The sequence below is a fragment of the Phaethon lepturus genome, unplaced genomic scaffold (assembly GCF_000687285.1).
Source record: "Phaethon lepturus isolate BGI_N335 unplaced genomic scaffold, ASM68728v1 scaffold1902, whole genome shotgun sequence".
Lineage (NCBI taxonomy): Eukaryota > Metazoa > Chordata > Aves > Phaethontiformes > Phaethontidae > Phaethon > Phaethon lepturus.
Genome location: NW_010523924.1, coordinates 26,214 through 44,118, shown reverse-complemented (window position 1 = coordinate 44,118; position 17,905 = coordinate 26,214). Strand labels below are relative to the sequence as shown.

The window sequence follows — 17,905 nt, the reverse complement described above, 5'->3', positions numbered from 1 at the left end:
CAGGCAGCGCTCGCCCGGAGCCGGCTGGTAACCCATCTCACGCGGCTTGCACGGCTTCGTCATCCTCTTGATTCAGTAGCTTCAGTGTTGTCCCGAATGAGGATGCTTTTCTCAGCTGGAAGCGGGGACTACTGGGCGATGAAGTAACTTAATCGCGCTGTTCGTGAAAAGCTCTCGCTGTTAATTTACAGTATTTGTCATAGCTCCCGGAATGCAATCACGGAAACAAAGACTGAATTAAGAACAAAACAAGGGAACTTATTTGAGAAATTTAAATATCCAACAAATTTCATAACAATTTGAAGGATATCTGCTTGTTTCAATTGGCTTTAAGAAATCCACTCCAAGGTTCTAGGTACATAAAGAAAAGTTTAGCATTTTCTGATTTTCTTTCTTTGTGAACTCATTGCTCAAAAATAGGATAACAATTTTAGCGCAATTACCAGCTTTACAAGATAAAGGGAATGTTAATATTCTTTCTTTTCAGTACCAGTTTTGAAAACCTGGCTTTGTCTCTCCTGTAGCTGACTCCAAATGTAGGAAAGGATAAGGAAAGGTGAAGGTAGACTCAGAGATAAGGAAGAGAGAAATCTTAAAGTGTGAAAACAGGAAATCCAACAGGAAGCTTTCACAAAATTAATGCAGCTAACTCTACATTTTGTAAATAGGGAATTGAAATTCGTATAAAGCCTCGTAAAATACAGTATGGAAAAATATAAGTATATTCACATCATCTGTTACTTCTTTCATCATGAATCATGAGAGGTTTTGTTTTACTTTGGAAGAATTATCCATCATTATTTTAATTTCATTATTTTTCAGGTGGTGATATTAAACTCGTATTAGCTATTGTACCAACTAATACTGGTGTAAACTTAATGTTATTTTTTCTTAATTAGTTTGACCATCTTCTCTTTGCAGGAACCTCATCCTTCTCAAATAAGACCTGAAAGTGGTCCACAAGCAGGAGGAACCATGCTTACCATCACCGGAACAAACCTGGCCACTGGTTCCAAGAAGGACGTTCAAGTTTCAGTCGGTAGCCAGCCTTGCAATGTGTACGTACCCTGAGTAACTAACAATACAGAGCTGTATCGTAACAAAGCACCAACCTTTTCTGGCCTTTAGAAATTAAGCAAATCCATTGTCTATCTCTTTGTGACTCATCCCATGCGATGGAGTTCTACACGTAACGTTCAGACAGAAACTCACTCAGAGGCTCCAGCTGGAAGAAGCAGCTGTAGAAACAAGCAAATTGGGAGAACTCAGATATCCAAAGATTTTTCCAGTTTCGGCTTTCTCTGCTTGACTGGCTGCTCCAGACTCACCCATGCTTTCACTCAGCACCTCCTCAGTGGCTCCATATAAAATCTTAATCTTCTAGTGCCCCTTGATTTGTTCTTCTCACTTCTTTTTCCTTTTATTAATTGCTGTCCTTCTTTTCCCCCCAAAAAGGAATGAAGTGTGCTGACACTGCATTGTTCTTGTGTTTGTATACTGTTCCTTTTCATATCCTACATCTTTTTTAAAGACCCTAAGTGATCTGAAGGAAGTGTTGTCTCCTCTCGTAACTACTCAGTGCCTGTTTTTGTTGCTGCTGGGGTACTACAGTAAAGAGTACAAATCACCATGACGTTAGTAACTGAGCTCTTCTTTTTTTTCTCCAATCTAGCACTGAATTTGGAGACGAGATCATTTGCATTACAGGACCTAATAGCAAGGTTGAAGCTGTTCAAGTCACAATGCACTATGGGGGCACAGCAATTACTGTACCACAGCCATTTTCATACAGTGAGAATCCTACTGTCACCAAGTTCCTGCCAGTAAATAGCTTCAGCAGGTAATGAAATGTTTGCCATAACTTCATTTACAATTAGGTTAAAATATGTGTAATATGTAATAAACCTATTGCATATAGAACTTGTTTGAAAGTTTGAAATAAAAACTCCCGTACTCTAGCTGTGCACACATTTAGATACGTAGAGTTTGTGATCTTTCTTAACCGCAGCTGATGCTTGAAAGTATTCTGTTATCTCCAAACTTTAATCCCCACTTCAAAGATAAACCCTGAAACCAGAAAAGGTAATGATCTTCTTTTCAATTAAGATGTCTTAAAGAAAGAGATCTGAAGCATTTCAGCATGATGTCAGACAACATGATCTTTGTGTTACTTACAAATCCTTATCCTATAGGGATAACCTATATAAGAGGTTTCTAATGAAAAGGTTTCTAACAGTTCTTCTACTCAGCTTTTAATAAGTATGCTGGAAACAGAGGAAAGTTATGGCTTGTCATCTCTTTGTCCCATGAGGAAAAAAAGCATCTTTTTAGCAAATCTAGATCAGGGTTCAATAACGCTTTTAAAAGGTAAGCCGTCTTGTATGGTGGTACTCACTAACACCCCATCTGGTAGCTGTTCCTTCTGGAAAAAAGCTCACCTAGAATTAATTGTGAAACAAAAAAAAATGTGTGCCACTCATATTTATAACAATATGGCAAATCATGTGTATAAAAGTCCTTGTAGCATACCTCTGGTTTTGAAAGTCATTCTGTGACTGATACAGGGACAAACTTGTGACTTTGATTCACATTGGTCTCTGCTGTTCCCTAATATTCTGGTCTTTCTGCTTAGTGGGGTACAGTTGGCAGAGAGAAATCATGATGTCTCCGCTTTCTTTCAGTAAAAAGTAGTGTAACATCGTGACCTTAGAAATAGGACATGAAAACTAAAATTTGCCGTGACTTCTCTTGAAGAAATTGGTACTTGCCTCCTTGAATACTGAGAAGTCACTTATGTAAAATAGTATTTTTTTTTAATATTTGCTTTTGATTTTCGGTTTGAATGGTTTTGGGGCCTGGAGGGTTTTTTTGGTAGATCAATAGTGATCTACCCCAGAGGATTTAAGAGACTCCTTTTTTTCTCTATAAAAATTGCAGCTTACTTTAATGGATTGCTCTGAGGATTGCTATATCTGTAAATCCATGTTACTTCGATGACTTTAATTCCCACTGGCAACTTGCATGCATTCTTCTTATGCAAATACATTATTTTTTAAACAATGTGTTGCAAATGAAAGGGAATGAAGAAGCCAGGTCCCTACAAACCTGTGGAAAATGTGCTTTCACCTTTGTCTCTGAGTGTGGAATGTGGCGTGATTTTAACAAAAACATTAGAGAAGTAAAGCACACAAAGATAAGCATCAATGAAAAGCCACAAATACTGAAAAACCAATTTGTAGTTTTTATATTCTGCTGTTTTAAAATTAGTTTGAAGTTGACTTTGCTGCTTTTAAATGCAACAGTCATAGCTTTAATAGAAGTCCCTTGTGTAGGATATCTAATTGTCATATAGGCATTATATAGCTGTTTTCAGTGGAAGCAGTAGCAGTGCAAGATAAAGCAGTCTATAGCTGTGGTAGTTTGCCAATGACTTGACTCCTTTTTTAATTCTGTCTTTCAGTGGAGGGAGAAATATTACAGTAACTGGAACCGGTTTTGAGCTCATCCAGAGTTTCTCGTTGGTGGTATATGCAGAGCGTCCAGAAGCAGGGAAAACGAATCTCAAAAGGGTAATTTTCTTTCTTTCCCCTCAAAGGCATCACACTGGATGCATAACATATAATCTGTTTAAAAAATGCATTTAAGTTTGCCCACTGTTTGAACAGATTTCTGGGTCTGCTCAGGGTTTCCATGGAGGAAGAGCCTCCTCCTACCATCTTGACTTACTGTCCTGGTTTTGGCTGGGATAGAGTTAATTTTCTTCCTGATAGCTGGTATAGTGCTGTGTTTTAGATTTGGGATGAAAATAATGTTGATAACACACTGATGTTCTCAGTTGTTGCTGAGCAGTCAAGGACTGTCCAGCCTTTCTTGCTGGGCTGCCAGCGAGGAGGCTGGGGGTGCCCGGGGAGCTGGGAGGGGGCACGGCCGGGACAGCTGACCCAGGCTGGCCAGAGGGGTATTCGGTACCATATGACGTCATGCTCGGTGTATAAACTGGGGGAGTTGGCCGGGGAGGGGCCACGGCTCAGGAATTAACTGGGCATCTGTCAACGGGTGGTGAGCAACTGTGTTGTGCATCACTTGTTTTGCATATTCTTTTATCAATATCTTTTTTTTTCCTATCCTGTTAAACTGTCTTTATCTCAAGCCACAAGTTCTACCCTTTTTTTTCTCTCTCCCACATTCCACTGCGGGGGGCAGGGTGAGCGAACTGCTGAGTGGCTGTTTTAGCTACCTGCCGGGTAAAACCACAACACTTACGTTTACTTATACCTTGCAATCTTCTGCTTTAAAATTACTTTCATTCAGTATGAATAAGGATAGAAGAATTAAGCTTCAAGTGGCAAAGCGGATGTATTTCAGAATTTGAAAGTGTTTGTTTTTTCTTTATCTTCCTTCTTCTTCTCCCCTGCAAGCTTTAGAGATTTGCCTGAAACAGAACACAAATTCAGACAATGCTGAGTACTCAGCTTTGCACAGTCAATGCCTTTTATTTTCTCACACCTCAGTGAACCAAGTCTTCTTTTCTTTCTTGCTTCATGCAAATTCCACCTATAGCATGTTCACAAAAAGTTGTGAAAAACAACATTTAAAAAAAAAAAGAACCCTTCCTGCATCTCACATGAAGAAGAACTGACATTGCTGATAGTCTCAATTTCCCACTCTTCGAATGAAGATCACAACTTAATGCAATGATTGAGGACTTAAAAGTGATCTTCCAGTAAGAATAGTATAAGACTTTTTCTAAGGCTGTCTCTTCAATTTAAGACTGTCGTATGATCTATATAGAGTTCGTAATATGCATATTTTCTATTATATGCATGATTCAACTTTTAAAGTATGGCAAAACCAGCTGGATTTGGGTCCATCAGAACCCTATCCTTAAAGAATTTTAAGGGTAAAATGGCCTACGTTTCTTAGGCCTTAAACTGCAAGATGTAATTATCTTGACACCTTAATTCCCAAAACAATCTTAAAAGTCTATTTAGCGTTCTTGACAGTGTTTGTCAACATTTCTTACCCTGCTTCTTATATATGCTCAGCACGTTAGCTTAAGCCAGCATTACATACGGCACACATTCATGGTTAAGACTAGAAACTTTTCTAATCTTTTGGTTTCCTTCCACTTATATGGCAATATTAGAAATGCAAGGGAGAAACTATCAAATTGCATTTCTCAAAATGAGAAACGGGTGGTGATAGAAGAAATGCTGAGCATTCCTATTAGTGTTGTTGGCTGTGGTTGCTGTTACTGAATAACCGAAGGAGTTTCTAGCATAAAAACATCTGTGCAATTGGGGATGGAGGAGAGGTGAACTGAGTTGTTACCCTGAGTAGTTGATTGACAATTGGTAAATTTTACTCCAAAATTTCACTTTGTAATTGTATTGAATTTCAGCAAGATGTTTTACAGTGTCAGTAGAAATTAAGCTACCTGAGATACTTTACAGTACAGAAGATGATCTGGACTAAAGCCACCATGTTAACTTCTTAATCTTAGAGCATTTAATGATACCAACCCAATGTGGTGCAGAGCCACAGAATTTGGAGGCAATGGGAACTGATCTGTGGCCTAAGCTTCTTCTGCATGAATCAACAACTTATTCCCATCAACAAATTTGTTTCATTTTCTTTTTGGACAATACCTCATACTATGTTATTTTTGCTGTATGGAAAGGATAGAAATCTAGTGGTTTTATTTCTACAGTCTAAAGTTATCGACAGTTATGTACAGGAACAAGTCAAACACTAAAATGTGCATGTTCTTCTTGTCTTGTTTCTTACAGTTTGATGGAAAGCTTGTTACAAGACTCAATGAAACCACGGTGGTTTTTTCTTCCCCACCAATACTGGAAGACCCAGAAAACTATAATATTACCACTATTATTCTAATGGATCATTATCATTTGGTTGTAAAAAATGAGAGCCACTCCTTTGCCTATGTTGCAGACCCAACCTTTGAAAACTTCACAGATGGCATCAAAAAACAAGTCAACAAACTTATTAATGCAAAGGTAAACTTGTCAAGAGATGGTGGTTGCTCATTTTGTCCGTAAACCATGTATGGAATTTTTCCTTCCTTTCGCGACCCCTTAACAGCTGTTTGGTACCATACCCAAAATGCTTGGTAGAGTCCCTTACCTCTGCTAGATGATGAACATTGTCAGCTCCCCTTTCCTCCCCACTCCCCTTGTCAGACATAGTTGCTATCTTTTTAGCCATACTTTGAGTTCTCCAGGGGTGTCCCCTCCTGCTGAGCCTGGCATTTGGAAATGCCCTCTGCCATAGAGCTCCCAAGGACTGGAGAGGACCTCTACTCTTGCCCCAGGAAGGAAAGGAGAGGAATCGCATAGTTCCCGACCCCTCTGCTCTTCTGTACACTGCAGTGCAAATCACATCTGCTGCTAAACATGATCCAAATGGAAAGTTACAGATCAGGACTTCTCATCTCCCAGGACTTTGCGATGATGACTTAGCCTTGTATTTTCTGTTTAGGGCAGTAACCTGAACAAAGCCATGACGATAGACGAGGCCCAGGCTTTTGTGGGTGACGAGCCTTGCAACATAAAAACACTAACTGAAACGGACTTATATTGTGAGCCACCAGAAGTACAGCCGCAACCAAAGAAACGGCAGAAGAGAGATACCATCAATAACCTTCCTGAATTCATTGTAGGTTACCTTTTCAATAGAATTTAATATCATGTGTAAGTGACACTCATACAGTGCTGCTTAATTGTTCTCCAAAGTTGTTGTAGTACCGTGAAGAAACTCCTCGCAGTTCTTTCTTCTTCCAGCTTCTGCCTGCTGTTTAGAAGACATCACATGTAAAGAGCGGTCCCAAGCTGCCAAATGTCTTCTACCTTCATTACATAGGAATGTAAAATTGTAGCTAGACAGGCTGGGGATTTTTCTTCCTCTGCTAAGCAAAACAAAATTACTTCATGGAATAAAGTGCTAGTGACCTAAATTCAGTGTAAAATATTCAGAAATGTTTCCTTTGTTTGGCAGCTCGAGCTAGAAATTCACTTAGCAAGAATTACTAAGAATTTAGAGCACAACTGAGAAGTGAACCACTGTCTATTTGCACTTTTTGAGACAAATGTCTGTGCTTATCTAATTAGGTGAAGTTTGGACTCCGGGAATGGATCCTCGGAAGGGTGGAATATGATACGCGTGTGAGTGACATCCCACTGAATCTTATTTTGCCATTGGTACTTATTCCTATGATAGCAATCATCGTCATTTCTATCATCTGTTACAGGTAAGTTTCTTTAATTAGTTTTTTTTTTTCCTGTCCTAAAGCTTTCAAAGTATTACCTGATTGTTTTCAGGTCAGTCTACAGAAATTATCATCTTTTTTTCTGAGCTGCAGAGTTAAGAAAGGGAGTTACAGCTGGAAATATGCATGAGCACCAATTTATTCCTCTCACACACACAAATTCCTTGGTGTCAGTCAGCCCAGTCTGTCCTTCATACATAAGCACAACAATTGGTCCCAGGCTTGCCAAGCACACAATTGCAGACTGAGTTGGACACATACATTTTTTAAATGCAGCTAAAGTGCCTCTTGTGAAGGAGATGGCTTATTCTGTATACATATCCATCAGCATTTATGCTGCGTCAGTCAGCACTGTAGGTCTGAGCTGGGTGGATTTGGCTAAGGGGTCATTTTGGCCTTTCCAGCTAAGATAAGTGTTACCCACGCACAGGTTTTATGATTAATGGTGAAATTCATGCTTCACAAAGGGCCAGAACAATGTCTGTATTTCACTTAAGACCTACTTAGCCCGATTTTAAGGTTAGTAATGAAGACCTTATACCTCCTGAGGGAGGGAGTGGGTTTCACTTTTATGGTGCATATCAATATAGCCGAAGCAGTGCTAAAGTGTGCGCTGTACAGCACCGACATTCTCGTGGACCTCCTGCAGCCTTCTCAGTTACGTCCCAGACACACTCCTGGGTGGCTGAGAGCCAGTGCAGGACATGTTGCAAGCGATCTTTGTTCAGTACATACAAACTGAGTTTCTGTACTTAATATGTGATTGAAAGCATTTGTAGCTACTGCTTATTGGATTTTAAATCACTGGCCCAAGCATGGTTTGAAGTAGCAGGGCCGTGATGGTGGCAGGTCGATATACGCAGAACGAAGGCTTGGTCCACTGCTGCAGTTCTCCTCCTCCATTATCTTTCTTCTGCCAACGTTTAAACAGAAATCAAAACCCAGAAAATGTCCTCCAGTCCTTTGCCTTCCCACTCAGAGCTGTTGCAAATTATTTACTTTTGCAGTTCGTAACTTTTTAAAAATCTTACTTCTATTCCCTAAAGACGCAAGAGCCAACAAGCAGAACGAGAGTATGAAAAAATTAAATCACAACTTGAAGGCCTGGAGGAGAGTGTCAGAGACCGGTGCAAGAAAGAATTCACAGGTATGACAGATATTTGCACTCCTGTGGGTCCTCTTGAGCAACCAGAAGATGGGCTGGAGCAATGGTGCTAGCTTGCTAAAACTGTGTTCTGGGAACAAATAATTAGTAGCTCTTAATAGTGTTGATTACTGACATTGACATACAGCAGATATTTTGCTATTATATATGAAAGCCATAAATAAAATAAAACAGGGAGCTGAGGTTATTAAAGGAAATGGATAGTTTTAGTCTAAAGAAACACGAGTTAGCAACTGGGAAATAGAAACTAGTTGATATTGGGGTTACTTATAGCCATTAATGTGAGTGGCCATTGATACGGAGGAAGGAATGTTTTATGGTGAAAAAACGTGCACTTAGTATTTAGCACAATGGCTGTATGTGCCAAGTATGCACATTAAAAACTGTTTTCAGAGCTGCAAAATTTATTTGCAGCTATCAGCATACAAAGGGATAATTTGGCAATCTCGCAGGAAAGAAATAGCATTTTTCCCTGCTCATTGTGGGAAAACCTTAACCTTGATTTTTAGAGCTAGCTAATTGTTCTGTGTAAATGCAGAGGCATCATCCCAGGGAAGGCAGCAGGAGGTGTGAAGGCTCAGCGTTTCTACATGTTGAACTACTCATTGCAACGCTTCAGTTAGGCATCTTGAGTGCAAACACTGCACATATTGGTCTAAATGATTACCATGAAATGGCACCTCATTATCTTAATTATACTTGCTGTTGGATCATGTTGAAATAGTCTCTACTGAAAAAACCCCACATGTTTTATTTCTAAAGAGAAATAGATTATTTCATATTGGCAGTGGCTAAAAAGCAGGATTGAATTAAACAGCAATTTCAGGTTAGAGTTTGAAATTAATTTAAGAAGCTCAGGGTATCTCAAAGATTTTGGCCGTGCTGGAAGCCTCTCCCAGTCTTGTTTTTCTGGCATTTCTGGGACAGGATGTTCTTTTCTTGTACCACCTTGTTTTCTCTGGAAAACTGGCTCCTTCCAGATTCTGGACATGAACTATACGCAAATGTTTGAATCAAGAACTATTCGCAAATGGGCTTCATTTCAAACTGCATTTTGAACTGTGAATCAAGGTTAACAGCCCTCCCTCTCACGGCCTCTCCCATGGAACTTCATACCCGTTTTTGAAGGGAGAAGGTGCCTTTCTCTTGCTGACACCCCTCATAGGAGGCTACAGAGTCCTGCTGTGCATTGGGTGGAAGGTTTCCTCTCTGTTCCACCAAGCACAAACACTGGGGAAGTAGAATGCACATCCAAGGAGTAATCCAGTTCCTAAACTGCATCCACCTTGGCTGACAGTAAAATAAAATGTCGAAGTCAAAACATGTTCTGGATCCATACTGTGAAACTGTAATGTCAACAGCACGAAGTGCAGACAGTCTAAAATACATGGGACCAAAGACAGGCAAGGAAAGGGACATCAGGAAGGAAGTAAAAATACCACAAAGCTGGAAACCACAAGATGCTTTCTCCCTTGGCTTTGCTGAATCCTGTAAGACATAGAGGTAAATGAATGAGTAAGAGCAATAAAATTGCTGAGACGATAGGTCACTATATTAATTAGCACGGTATTCTAGTCAATCAGCAATATTGGGTAATTGGAAAGCCTTCAGCTAGAATAGCTGGTCCAAAGGATGATTCCCTAATTGTTATCCCTTTTAAGAACTTCAGAGCTTCTGAGTCCCACAGAAATGTTTCCATCAATTGCAATGAACCATTTAACCTTCTTCCTTCCTGCTGTCCCCTTCCTTCCAATTAAATTAGCATGCTTTACACTTTAAACCTTTCTTTCCTTCATTGCTGTGTGTTTTTTAAAAGAACTTTTATTACTACCTAGACTCAGAGGGAATAGAATTTGTATTTAAAAAAAAACAACCAAGAAAACAATATTGCAGTGTCTTTTTTTGTCTCTGTGCTATGATCCTACATTCATATACATTCATATATCCTACATTCATATATGAACTCACCCAGACATCCATTAAGGCCCTTTTTTGGATAGGCAGCAACAAGGAAACCATCTGTGCTAAAGGCAGTTATCCTCATGTCACCATAGGATTAGCTGTGGTTGTAGTTAACAGGATAATTGGTAAAAATAGCAAGAGAAAATGTGAGTTGAAATAGGGTTTTTGGTGTCAAGTTGCCTTTTCTCCATTACAAGGCACCCAAAGAGATAATGTTGCCTAAAAAAGCTGCAGGCTTTTTTAAAATGAACCTTTAAACTGCATTGCATATTCCAGATCTAATGATAGAGATGGAGGATCAAACAAATGATATCAATGAAGCTGGAATTCCAGTACTGGACTACAAAACCTACACAGACAGAGTCTTCTTCTTGCCCTCCAAAGATGGAGAGAAAGACGTGATGATCACGGGGAAGCTGGATATTCCTGAGGCCAGGCGACAGACTGTGGAGCAGGCTTTGAACCAGTTCTCCAACCTCCTCAATAGCAAATCATTTCTCATTAATGTGAGTACTGAAGTAGATTCGCCTTGTCTCTTAGCTAGGCATACCTGTGTGTGCAAGACAGTAGGTTTGCAAGCACAGCTGAACCAACATTATTAACAATAAGTGATTTTCATATGGTTCTGGTTCCACAGTAACTGCTGCAGATGCATGGCATCACAGCCAGAGCTTCCTGATGGGGCGGAGAGGCAAGATCATATTTCTGTGCCAGGTCACTTAGTATGGAGTTAGTCAACATTGCAGTGGCTGTAGGAAAACAGGTATTACCCAATCTGGCATAAAAACTGGTGTTACAAGTTTGGTTTAGCCTTTTAAGAAACGTGATCGGAGAATGCTGATTCCATCCTTGTTCATCACGGGAGTCACCTGCAGGCAGCCATCTGCTGGATCTCTGTCCCAGAGAGGCAGAGGCTCCTCAAATGGCCTGTTCGTCAAGTTTGATGAGTGCTCACAGCAGCTCTGAAGAGAGTTCTAATTGCTCACTCTCAAAAGCTGAGGCTGATTGTCAGACACTTAAATATAGATTTAGGCTTCTAACTTTTTCCTCCTTTTTTCAAATAAGGCTTCAGTACTGAGCTAGTTAATGGTAGCGTTACAGTTTACGGCAGATGAGAGCATGTTCCCAGGTGAACTTAGATTTGTGTTTTTGCAATTTGATGTGAAAGGACTGAGAATTTGAGGGAGAGGGGACTTGGTTTTATCTTTTAAAAAATTGTCACAGAACACCTTTTTTCATTTAGGTAAAGCATCCTTCAGTTAAAGTATATAAACATTCCTTGGGTTAGTCCAGTACACTGTGTGTCTGTCTAAAAAGAAATTATAGGCACCGTTTTCTTATAAGTAGTTTTTTCAAACTTCTGAAAACTTTTCCATTCTGTGCTGAGGAGATTAATGTTAAAATAATATTGCTTGTCGTCTTAGTGCAGACAAGTGTTGAGGTTCTTCAGAAACCTGTCATCTGACTTGATTTTGCATTTGTTTTCTGTTTCAGTTTATTCACACGCTGGAAAACCAAAGGGAATTCTCTGCTCGAGCTAAAGTGTATTTTGCATCTTTACTGACAGTTGCTTTACATGGAAAACTAGAATACTATACTGACATCATGAGGACGCTGTTCTTGGAACTGATGGAGCAGTATGTTGTGGCCAAAAACCCAAAGCTAATGCTAAGAAGGTTTGAATGATTGCCATATTTTCTGTAGTCCTCTGGTTTTCTGTAAATGTATTTCTTTTGCAATGTGACTATATTAAAATGCCAGCTATCCGTGAAAGTCAGAAGTAGCCTGGCCCAAGCATATTAGGAAGACAAGCTCACTGGGAAGAGCTGTGGAAGGCATAGGCAGAACTGCTGGCAACAGATTTCCTTATTCAAATACTGTAGTGTAGAATCTGCACTGAGATTAATGAAACATCTACCTTACTTCAAAATACAATACCAAACATTTAATTTACTTTTTAAGCTAATTTTATTCCAAATTATCTAGCATTTATACCACACATCATCTCCATAACGAGCATACATAATCAGCCTGCATTGTGAATTCAGTGAGGGCTTGTTCTAGTGTTTTTAACCCTGTTGTTATCCTAAATAAATTACAAAGGACCTTGCTCTGTGTATGTTGTGGCTTTGTAATCTGTAGATTATTTTCCCAGTAACTGCACAACTAGGTTAATTTTTTAGCTCTCACAGCGTAGACCCCATTTAAGACTTTGCATGAAGGATGTATGCTTTTCAGTAATGAGTTGAAGGTACCCAGGAATGATGAGCAATACAAAGCACTTATCCTAAAGCAAGTATATGCTCTCAAGACTCTATAGGGAAATCATGCATTAGGAGAGCACATGCAGTTAAGCATGTAAAAATATTATATTTCAAGCAAGCAATGTTTTTCTTTAAAACTTTGTCATTAAGTACCCTTACCATACTCGGGGTTGGGGTTTTTTTTTTTTTCAGATCTGAAACGGTTGTTGAGAGAATGTTGTCTAACTGGATGTCTATTTGTTTATATCAGTACCTCAAGGTAAGATGCCTGTGGGATTTTTTATCAACAATACTTAAACATGCTGCATTGACTATATCACTGGTTTTGCTTTATTTCATTTCCTTTCCTTTAAACAGGACAATGCCGGGGAGCCTCTTTATAAATTGTTCAAGGCTATCAAACACCAGGTAGAAAAAGGCCCAGTGGATGCTGTGCTAAAGAAAGCCAAGTATACATTGAATGACACAGGCTTACTGGGAGATGATGTAGAGTATACACAGTTGGTAAGCGAAGCATGATTAATATATTATAACATAATTTTTTCTCTTAAAATTAAGTCCTGTAGTGTTGAGTCTGTACATACTTTTCTGGACTTCTGTGGTCTGCATAGAAATTCTGGTCATGGGCAGGACTGTCAATAGTTTGACCAAAGCAAGTCTCCAAGCAGGAAAATAGAATTATAAAGTATCTTCCAAGTGTTAAATCCAAGTCCTGCCACTGTGGAATCCATTTCAGTAAATCCCTTTCATAATTTTCAAAGTCTGTCTGAACAGTGGTCCGGGTGTTTGGCTCCTTCCCTTTTCCCACCTAAATTAACTGGCAACTGATTTTTGCAGAATTCTTGCACTAACATTATGCTTGAACTTCGGGTTGCCTTCCTCCCTTGTGATTGCTGCTCAACAACATATCAAAACATCATTTTAGAGAACATGTTGGCTCTGCAATCTCCAAAGCACTTTATGAACCTATTTCTTCACTTCTTCTTGTGCGAGTCAAACTCTCCTGAACATGGGCATCCCAACTGGCCTTGAAAGGGGTTTATTTCCCCCTAAGGAAGTAATTCCCTACAGTGATGAGGGGAAGCTGCCTCTACAGGCAGTTCTGGAGACCCATGTTAGGTGCTTCAAGTGGGATGAATTGGACACCCCTGCCCCAGGAACTGCCCATCTGAGCTCCGCCACCTCCTGAATCTGATCACCAGTGCCATGGTTCAGTTCTCTTCTATTACGAATTCTGCTTTGAGTTAATTCTGCTCACTGCCACAAATTTCCACCACTTTTTCAACCAGATTCCAGCACATAGATTCACTGTCTTTTTAAAAAACTGAAGCAGCCAGCTCCTTAGCTGTTTAGGGAGCGAAAATTCTAGTTTTACTTTTTCTGACAGTCTTGCTGGTTTTCTTCAGGATACAGTGTAATGAATATCAAAGATGCACAGACTGTCCTTCAAAGACCAACACAGGAATTTTTTTTCCCTCTCTGATTTCTTTTATTGAGACATTAGGAGCCATTTGTGGTTGTCTCCAACTGAGAAGGATGCAGTGACATATCTGCAGTGTGGAAAGAGAAACTTAATAAAAAGCTTTATTAAGTCCTGCTAAAAAAAAAAAATCACCATTTTGTGTATTCTGAAGGTGTTGATGGGTTGGCTGATGTGAGGAGATTGCTGTAGGACTTTCACTCACAGAATCACTAGACTGTGACCTGGTCTGCCTGGAGTAAAAGGGTGTGCTGGGCAAGAAGAAATATTTTAAGTTCAATTGATATTTTGGGGATTAGTTGAGTTGTCATCTTCATATCTGAGCTGAAAGTGCCACCCATAGAAACCACACTAACAATGCTGGTTATATTTTCTCTTGTGTATGGAGAACAAAATTTACTTGCACTGTACATCGTGTAAGACTTAATGGCAATAATTCTTTATTCAGTCTGTTTCTTTTCATAAAAAAGCCAGTGCCTGCAATTAAGCTAAATGAATGCAGTGTGAAAGCAGAAAATTTGTGTATGCAATCAGATGTAGGCACAACAAGCATACTAGCTAGATATTAAACATTATAACATTGTATAATAGCAGTATTTGGTCCAGATTTACAGATTTTCCATCAAACAAAGATTTTATGTGTGTGCATGCATGGAAGATGATGAGAGAGATACATATGTATGAAGAAAGACTATGAAGCGGGTTACTATTGCTATAAATTATTGGGGTCTATGGTGTGATGATGACATTGTGGTAACTGTGAAGAGTTAGGGAGCATTTTTGCACCAAGGTAGGTTAAAGCATGAGTTAATTAGTTCACTTCTGCCTGAAAGTGAGACACGGTGAGAAAGTACAGTATAGAGCAGTTGTCTGCTCTCTAATTGTTCTTATTTAAAAGACGAATCTGTTTTGCATCGCTGGTTACACTGACATGCTGCATACTGAACCAGCAGCAAAATCATGTCTAATTACCATAAAGCTAATAGGAAAAGGAAGGTGAAATCTCATTATTAGTTTGAGAGTTCTGTCAAGGGACAGTGCAATCATGTTTAATTTGACTGCCGTATGGCATAGCTTTTCTTCACTGTTTAAAAATACCAGCCATGCAAGTTTATTTCTGAGGCTTGAGATGATAAATTCAGGCATTATGGTTGGCAGGACCATATGTATCTGAGAGCTGCGGTGCTTCCGATGTGCCTCGCCTCCAAAGCTACCTGACAGGCAAAAGATCCACGAGGCCTCTGAGCTGTTGTACTGACTCAGCTCACAAAAGAAAGAGGCTTTTCATAACATATATTTGGGTTTTGTGGTTTTCATCCTTCTGCAGAGGTTTCCTGGCCATTGTTTTCTCATTTGCTTTTGTCTCTATTAAAACTGACACTTACATAGTGAAGCTAATTTTAAAAAAATCAGTTTAGATTTAGCAAATTACAGGCTTTCAAGAAATTCTCTTTAATGTGAAAAAAACCCATGTCAATACTATCCAAAAATATTCTAGAACTAGCATAAACTAGTTCGGTGTATTTCCTGGAGCTATTAGAGTTATTCTGACAACAGTAAGCAGTAACTGAAGTCTTCAAACACCAAAGATTATATAAATGGCTTTTATATATACATATATATTCGTGTCTGCGTGCAAGTATGTGTGTATTTATATGTGTCTAATGAACAGCTGGTAACAGGAGGTAAAGTTACGGGAGCTGAACAAGTCACTGCTCATCAGTTGAGCCATGTTAAATCGCCATATGCACAGACCTAGTCCGCTCAACTGGAGAAGTAAAACCACGACCATGAAGACAGCGTAAAGGAAGGCAAAAGCACACAATAGTCTAGGAGTTCAGCAAAGTGCAGCTCAAATGATTATTGGGAACTCATTAAGTTTGCACACTGCATTACTTGTGCTCTTCTATGTTCCAAGGCTATATGGTCCAACTGCTTTGTTTTTGTGTGTCCCTCTTTATTAAATTCCCAAGACTCAATAATAGTAGCACATGAGACATGAGTAAATCTATTCTGCATCTTTTCTGTTTTGTCATAGTGGCAGGAATTAGCTGGAATTTATGATAGCTGGTTGGCTGCATAACAGCAAAGGATCCCTCAAATAATCCATACTCCCATTGCAAATATGTGCTGCTGTGCAATAATCATTGCATAGTGGATTTTAGATATTGTTTGCATTTAAATCACGCAGAAAAACAGATTCAGAGGTAATTCAGCGCTGATTTGACTTAACCATGTACATTGTTTTTTTACAGACAGTAAATGTATATGTACAAGATGGAGGAACCGATTCCATACCTGTGAAAGTGCTGAACTGTGATACTATATCACAAGTAAAGGAAAAGATAATAGATCAAGTCTATCGAAATCTGCCGTGTTCTCAGTGGCCAAAAGCTGAAAGTGTAGTTCTTGGTAGGTAGCTACGTGTGATGCTATATTGAGCAGGTGAAACATGTTGTGTGATTTTGTATTTTCCCCAAAAATGTCTATAAAATAATTTTTTTTAAATTTTAATTCATGTTCAGCTGGATGCAAAAATACAGCATATTGCAGCAATCTTAATATGCATTAAAAATTAATGCTTTCTTACAGGATTCTTTTTTCTGACTCTTGAAGTTTTGGTGTTCTGTCATTAGTGTGCAAAGAGCCTGTTAATGACTGTTAGCACAAATGTATTCATGTCTGCCAGAGTCGGTATCTCAGGTACTAATTAATGTGATAATGACAGCATGGACAATTAACTGATGGAGAAGTAATGATGCAATTTCAGAAACTGATACTGATTTTGACTTGCCTTTATCATGGTTATTCAAAAGAATTATAACTTACGGGAGCTGCACTTTTAGGAGATGGTGAGCCACCCAGCCTCTGAAAAATCATCCTCCTTGAAGGCTTTCAAAATTGCTGTTCTTCTCTTGAGAAAAAAAAAAAAAATTGACGTAACTTAAAAGGCCTAATAGTCTCATAATAAAAGCTCCAATTAATAGTTTTGCAATATCTTCATTACTGCCTTAATCTGAAAGTGCAGAATGCAATTCTTGCTCTTCAGAAAGTCCTAGTAAATTCCCTAAAAATGCCTTTTCTATTCCATACATTCTATTTTGGACTGATAGCAGTTCTTGTTATATGTATTTGTAGTATTCTGTGCAAAGGAATTTGACTTTCTATGGAAAGTAATCAGAAGTCATGTCCATGGTTAGGAGCAGTTCATGCAAACTTCTGTAATAAAGACCAAACTATTAAGCAATAAAACACCCTCATCGTGGCATGTGCCAAATTACTTCTTTTAATGTTCCACAATGCATCAATGGGTCTCTAAACTATGTTCTTGGTGTAGTTATTTTTGCACATGGTTAAAAACTGTTTTTTCTCATTTTTATTACCCCTTAGAGTGGCGTCCAGGTTCTACTGCACAGATCCTCTCAGACTTGGATTTAACATCCCAAAGAGATGGCAGATGGAAACGTATCAACACACTAATGCATTATAATGTAAGGAGGTGTTTCAGAGCAGTTGTTCGCATCTGTTAACTGTTCTCTAGTAATAAATAAAATCTTTATTTGTTTTTAGAGAAACTTCTGTGCTACATAAAGAATCAAAAAAAAACCCTAGCTCTGGGTCTAGGCAGTAAAAGCTTGGGAGTGTGAGAGGCTAGGTCTAGACACACTGCCCAAATATCTTACCAGAAACATACCTAAATGCCAGCACTTTGGTTTCCTCATCATAGCAGTGTCTAAATCCAAATTCCC

General features: G+C 39.0%; 1 protein-coding gene across 1 annotated transcript in view; it reads left to right on the top strand.

Moving 5' to 3' along the window:
• Window positions 1-899: 899 nt before the first annotated feature.
• Window positions 900-17,905, top strand: part of PLXNB2 (plexin B2) — a gene marked incomplete at its 5' end in the record, with an annotated part of 32,335 nt that continues 15,329 nt past the window's right edge. Inside the window, 13 exons of the mRNA XM_010282250.1 lie at window positions 900-1,058; window positions 1,673-1,840; window positions 3,461-3,569; window positions 5,790-6,017; window positions 6,499-6,675; window positions 7,128-7,267; window positions 8,332-8,432; window positions 10,689-10,918; window positions 11,907-12,088; window positions 12,869-12,935; window positions 13,034-13,180; window positions 16,412-16,568; window positions 17,547-17,647. Of these exons, the coding sequence (XP_010280552.1) occupies window positions 900-1,058; window positions 1,673-1,840; window positions 3,461-3,569; window positions 5,790-6,017; window positions 6,499-6,675; window positions 7,128-7,267; window positions 8,332-8,432; window positions 10,689-10,918; window positions 11,907-12,088; window positions 12,869-12,935; window positions 13,034-13,180; window positions 16,412-16,568; window positions 17,547-17,647 (1,966 nt within the window). The remainder of the gene's footprint in view (window positions 1,059-1,672; window positions 1,841-3,460; window positions 3,570-5,789; window positions 6,018-6,498; window positions 6,676-7,127; window positions 7,268-8,331; window positions 8,433-10,688; window positions 10,919-11,906; window positions 12,089-12,868; window positions 12,936-13,033; window positions 13,181-16,411; window positions 16,569-17,546; window positions 17,648-17,905) is intronic.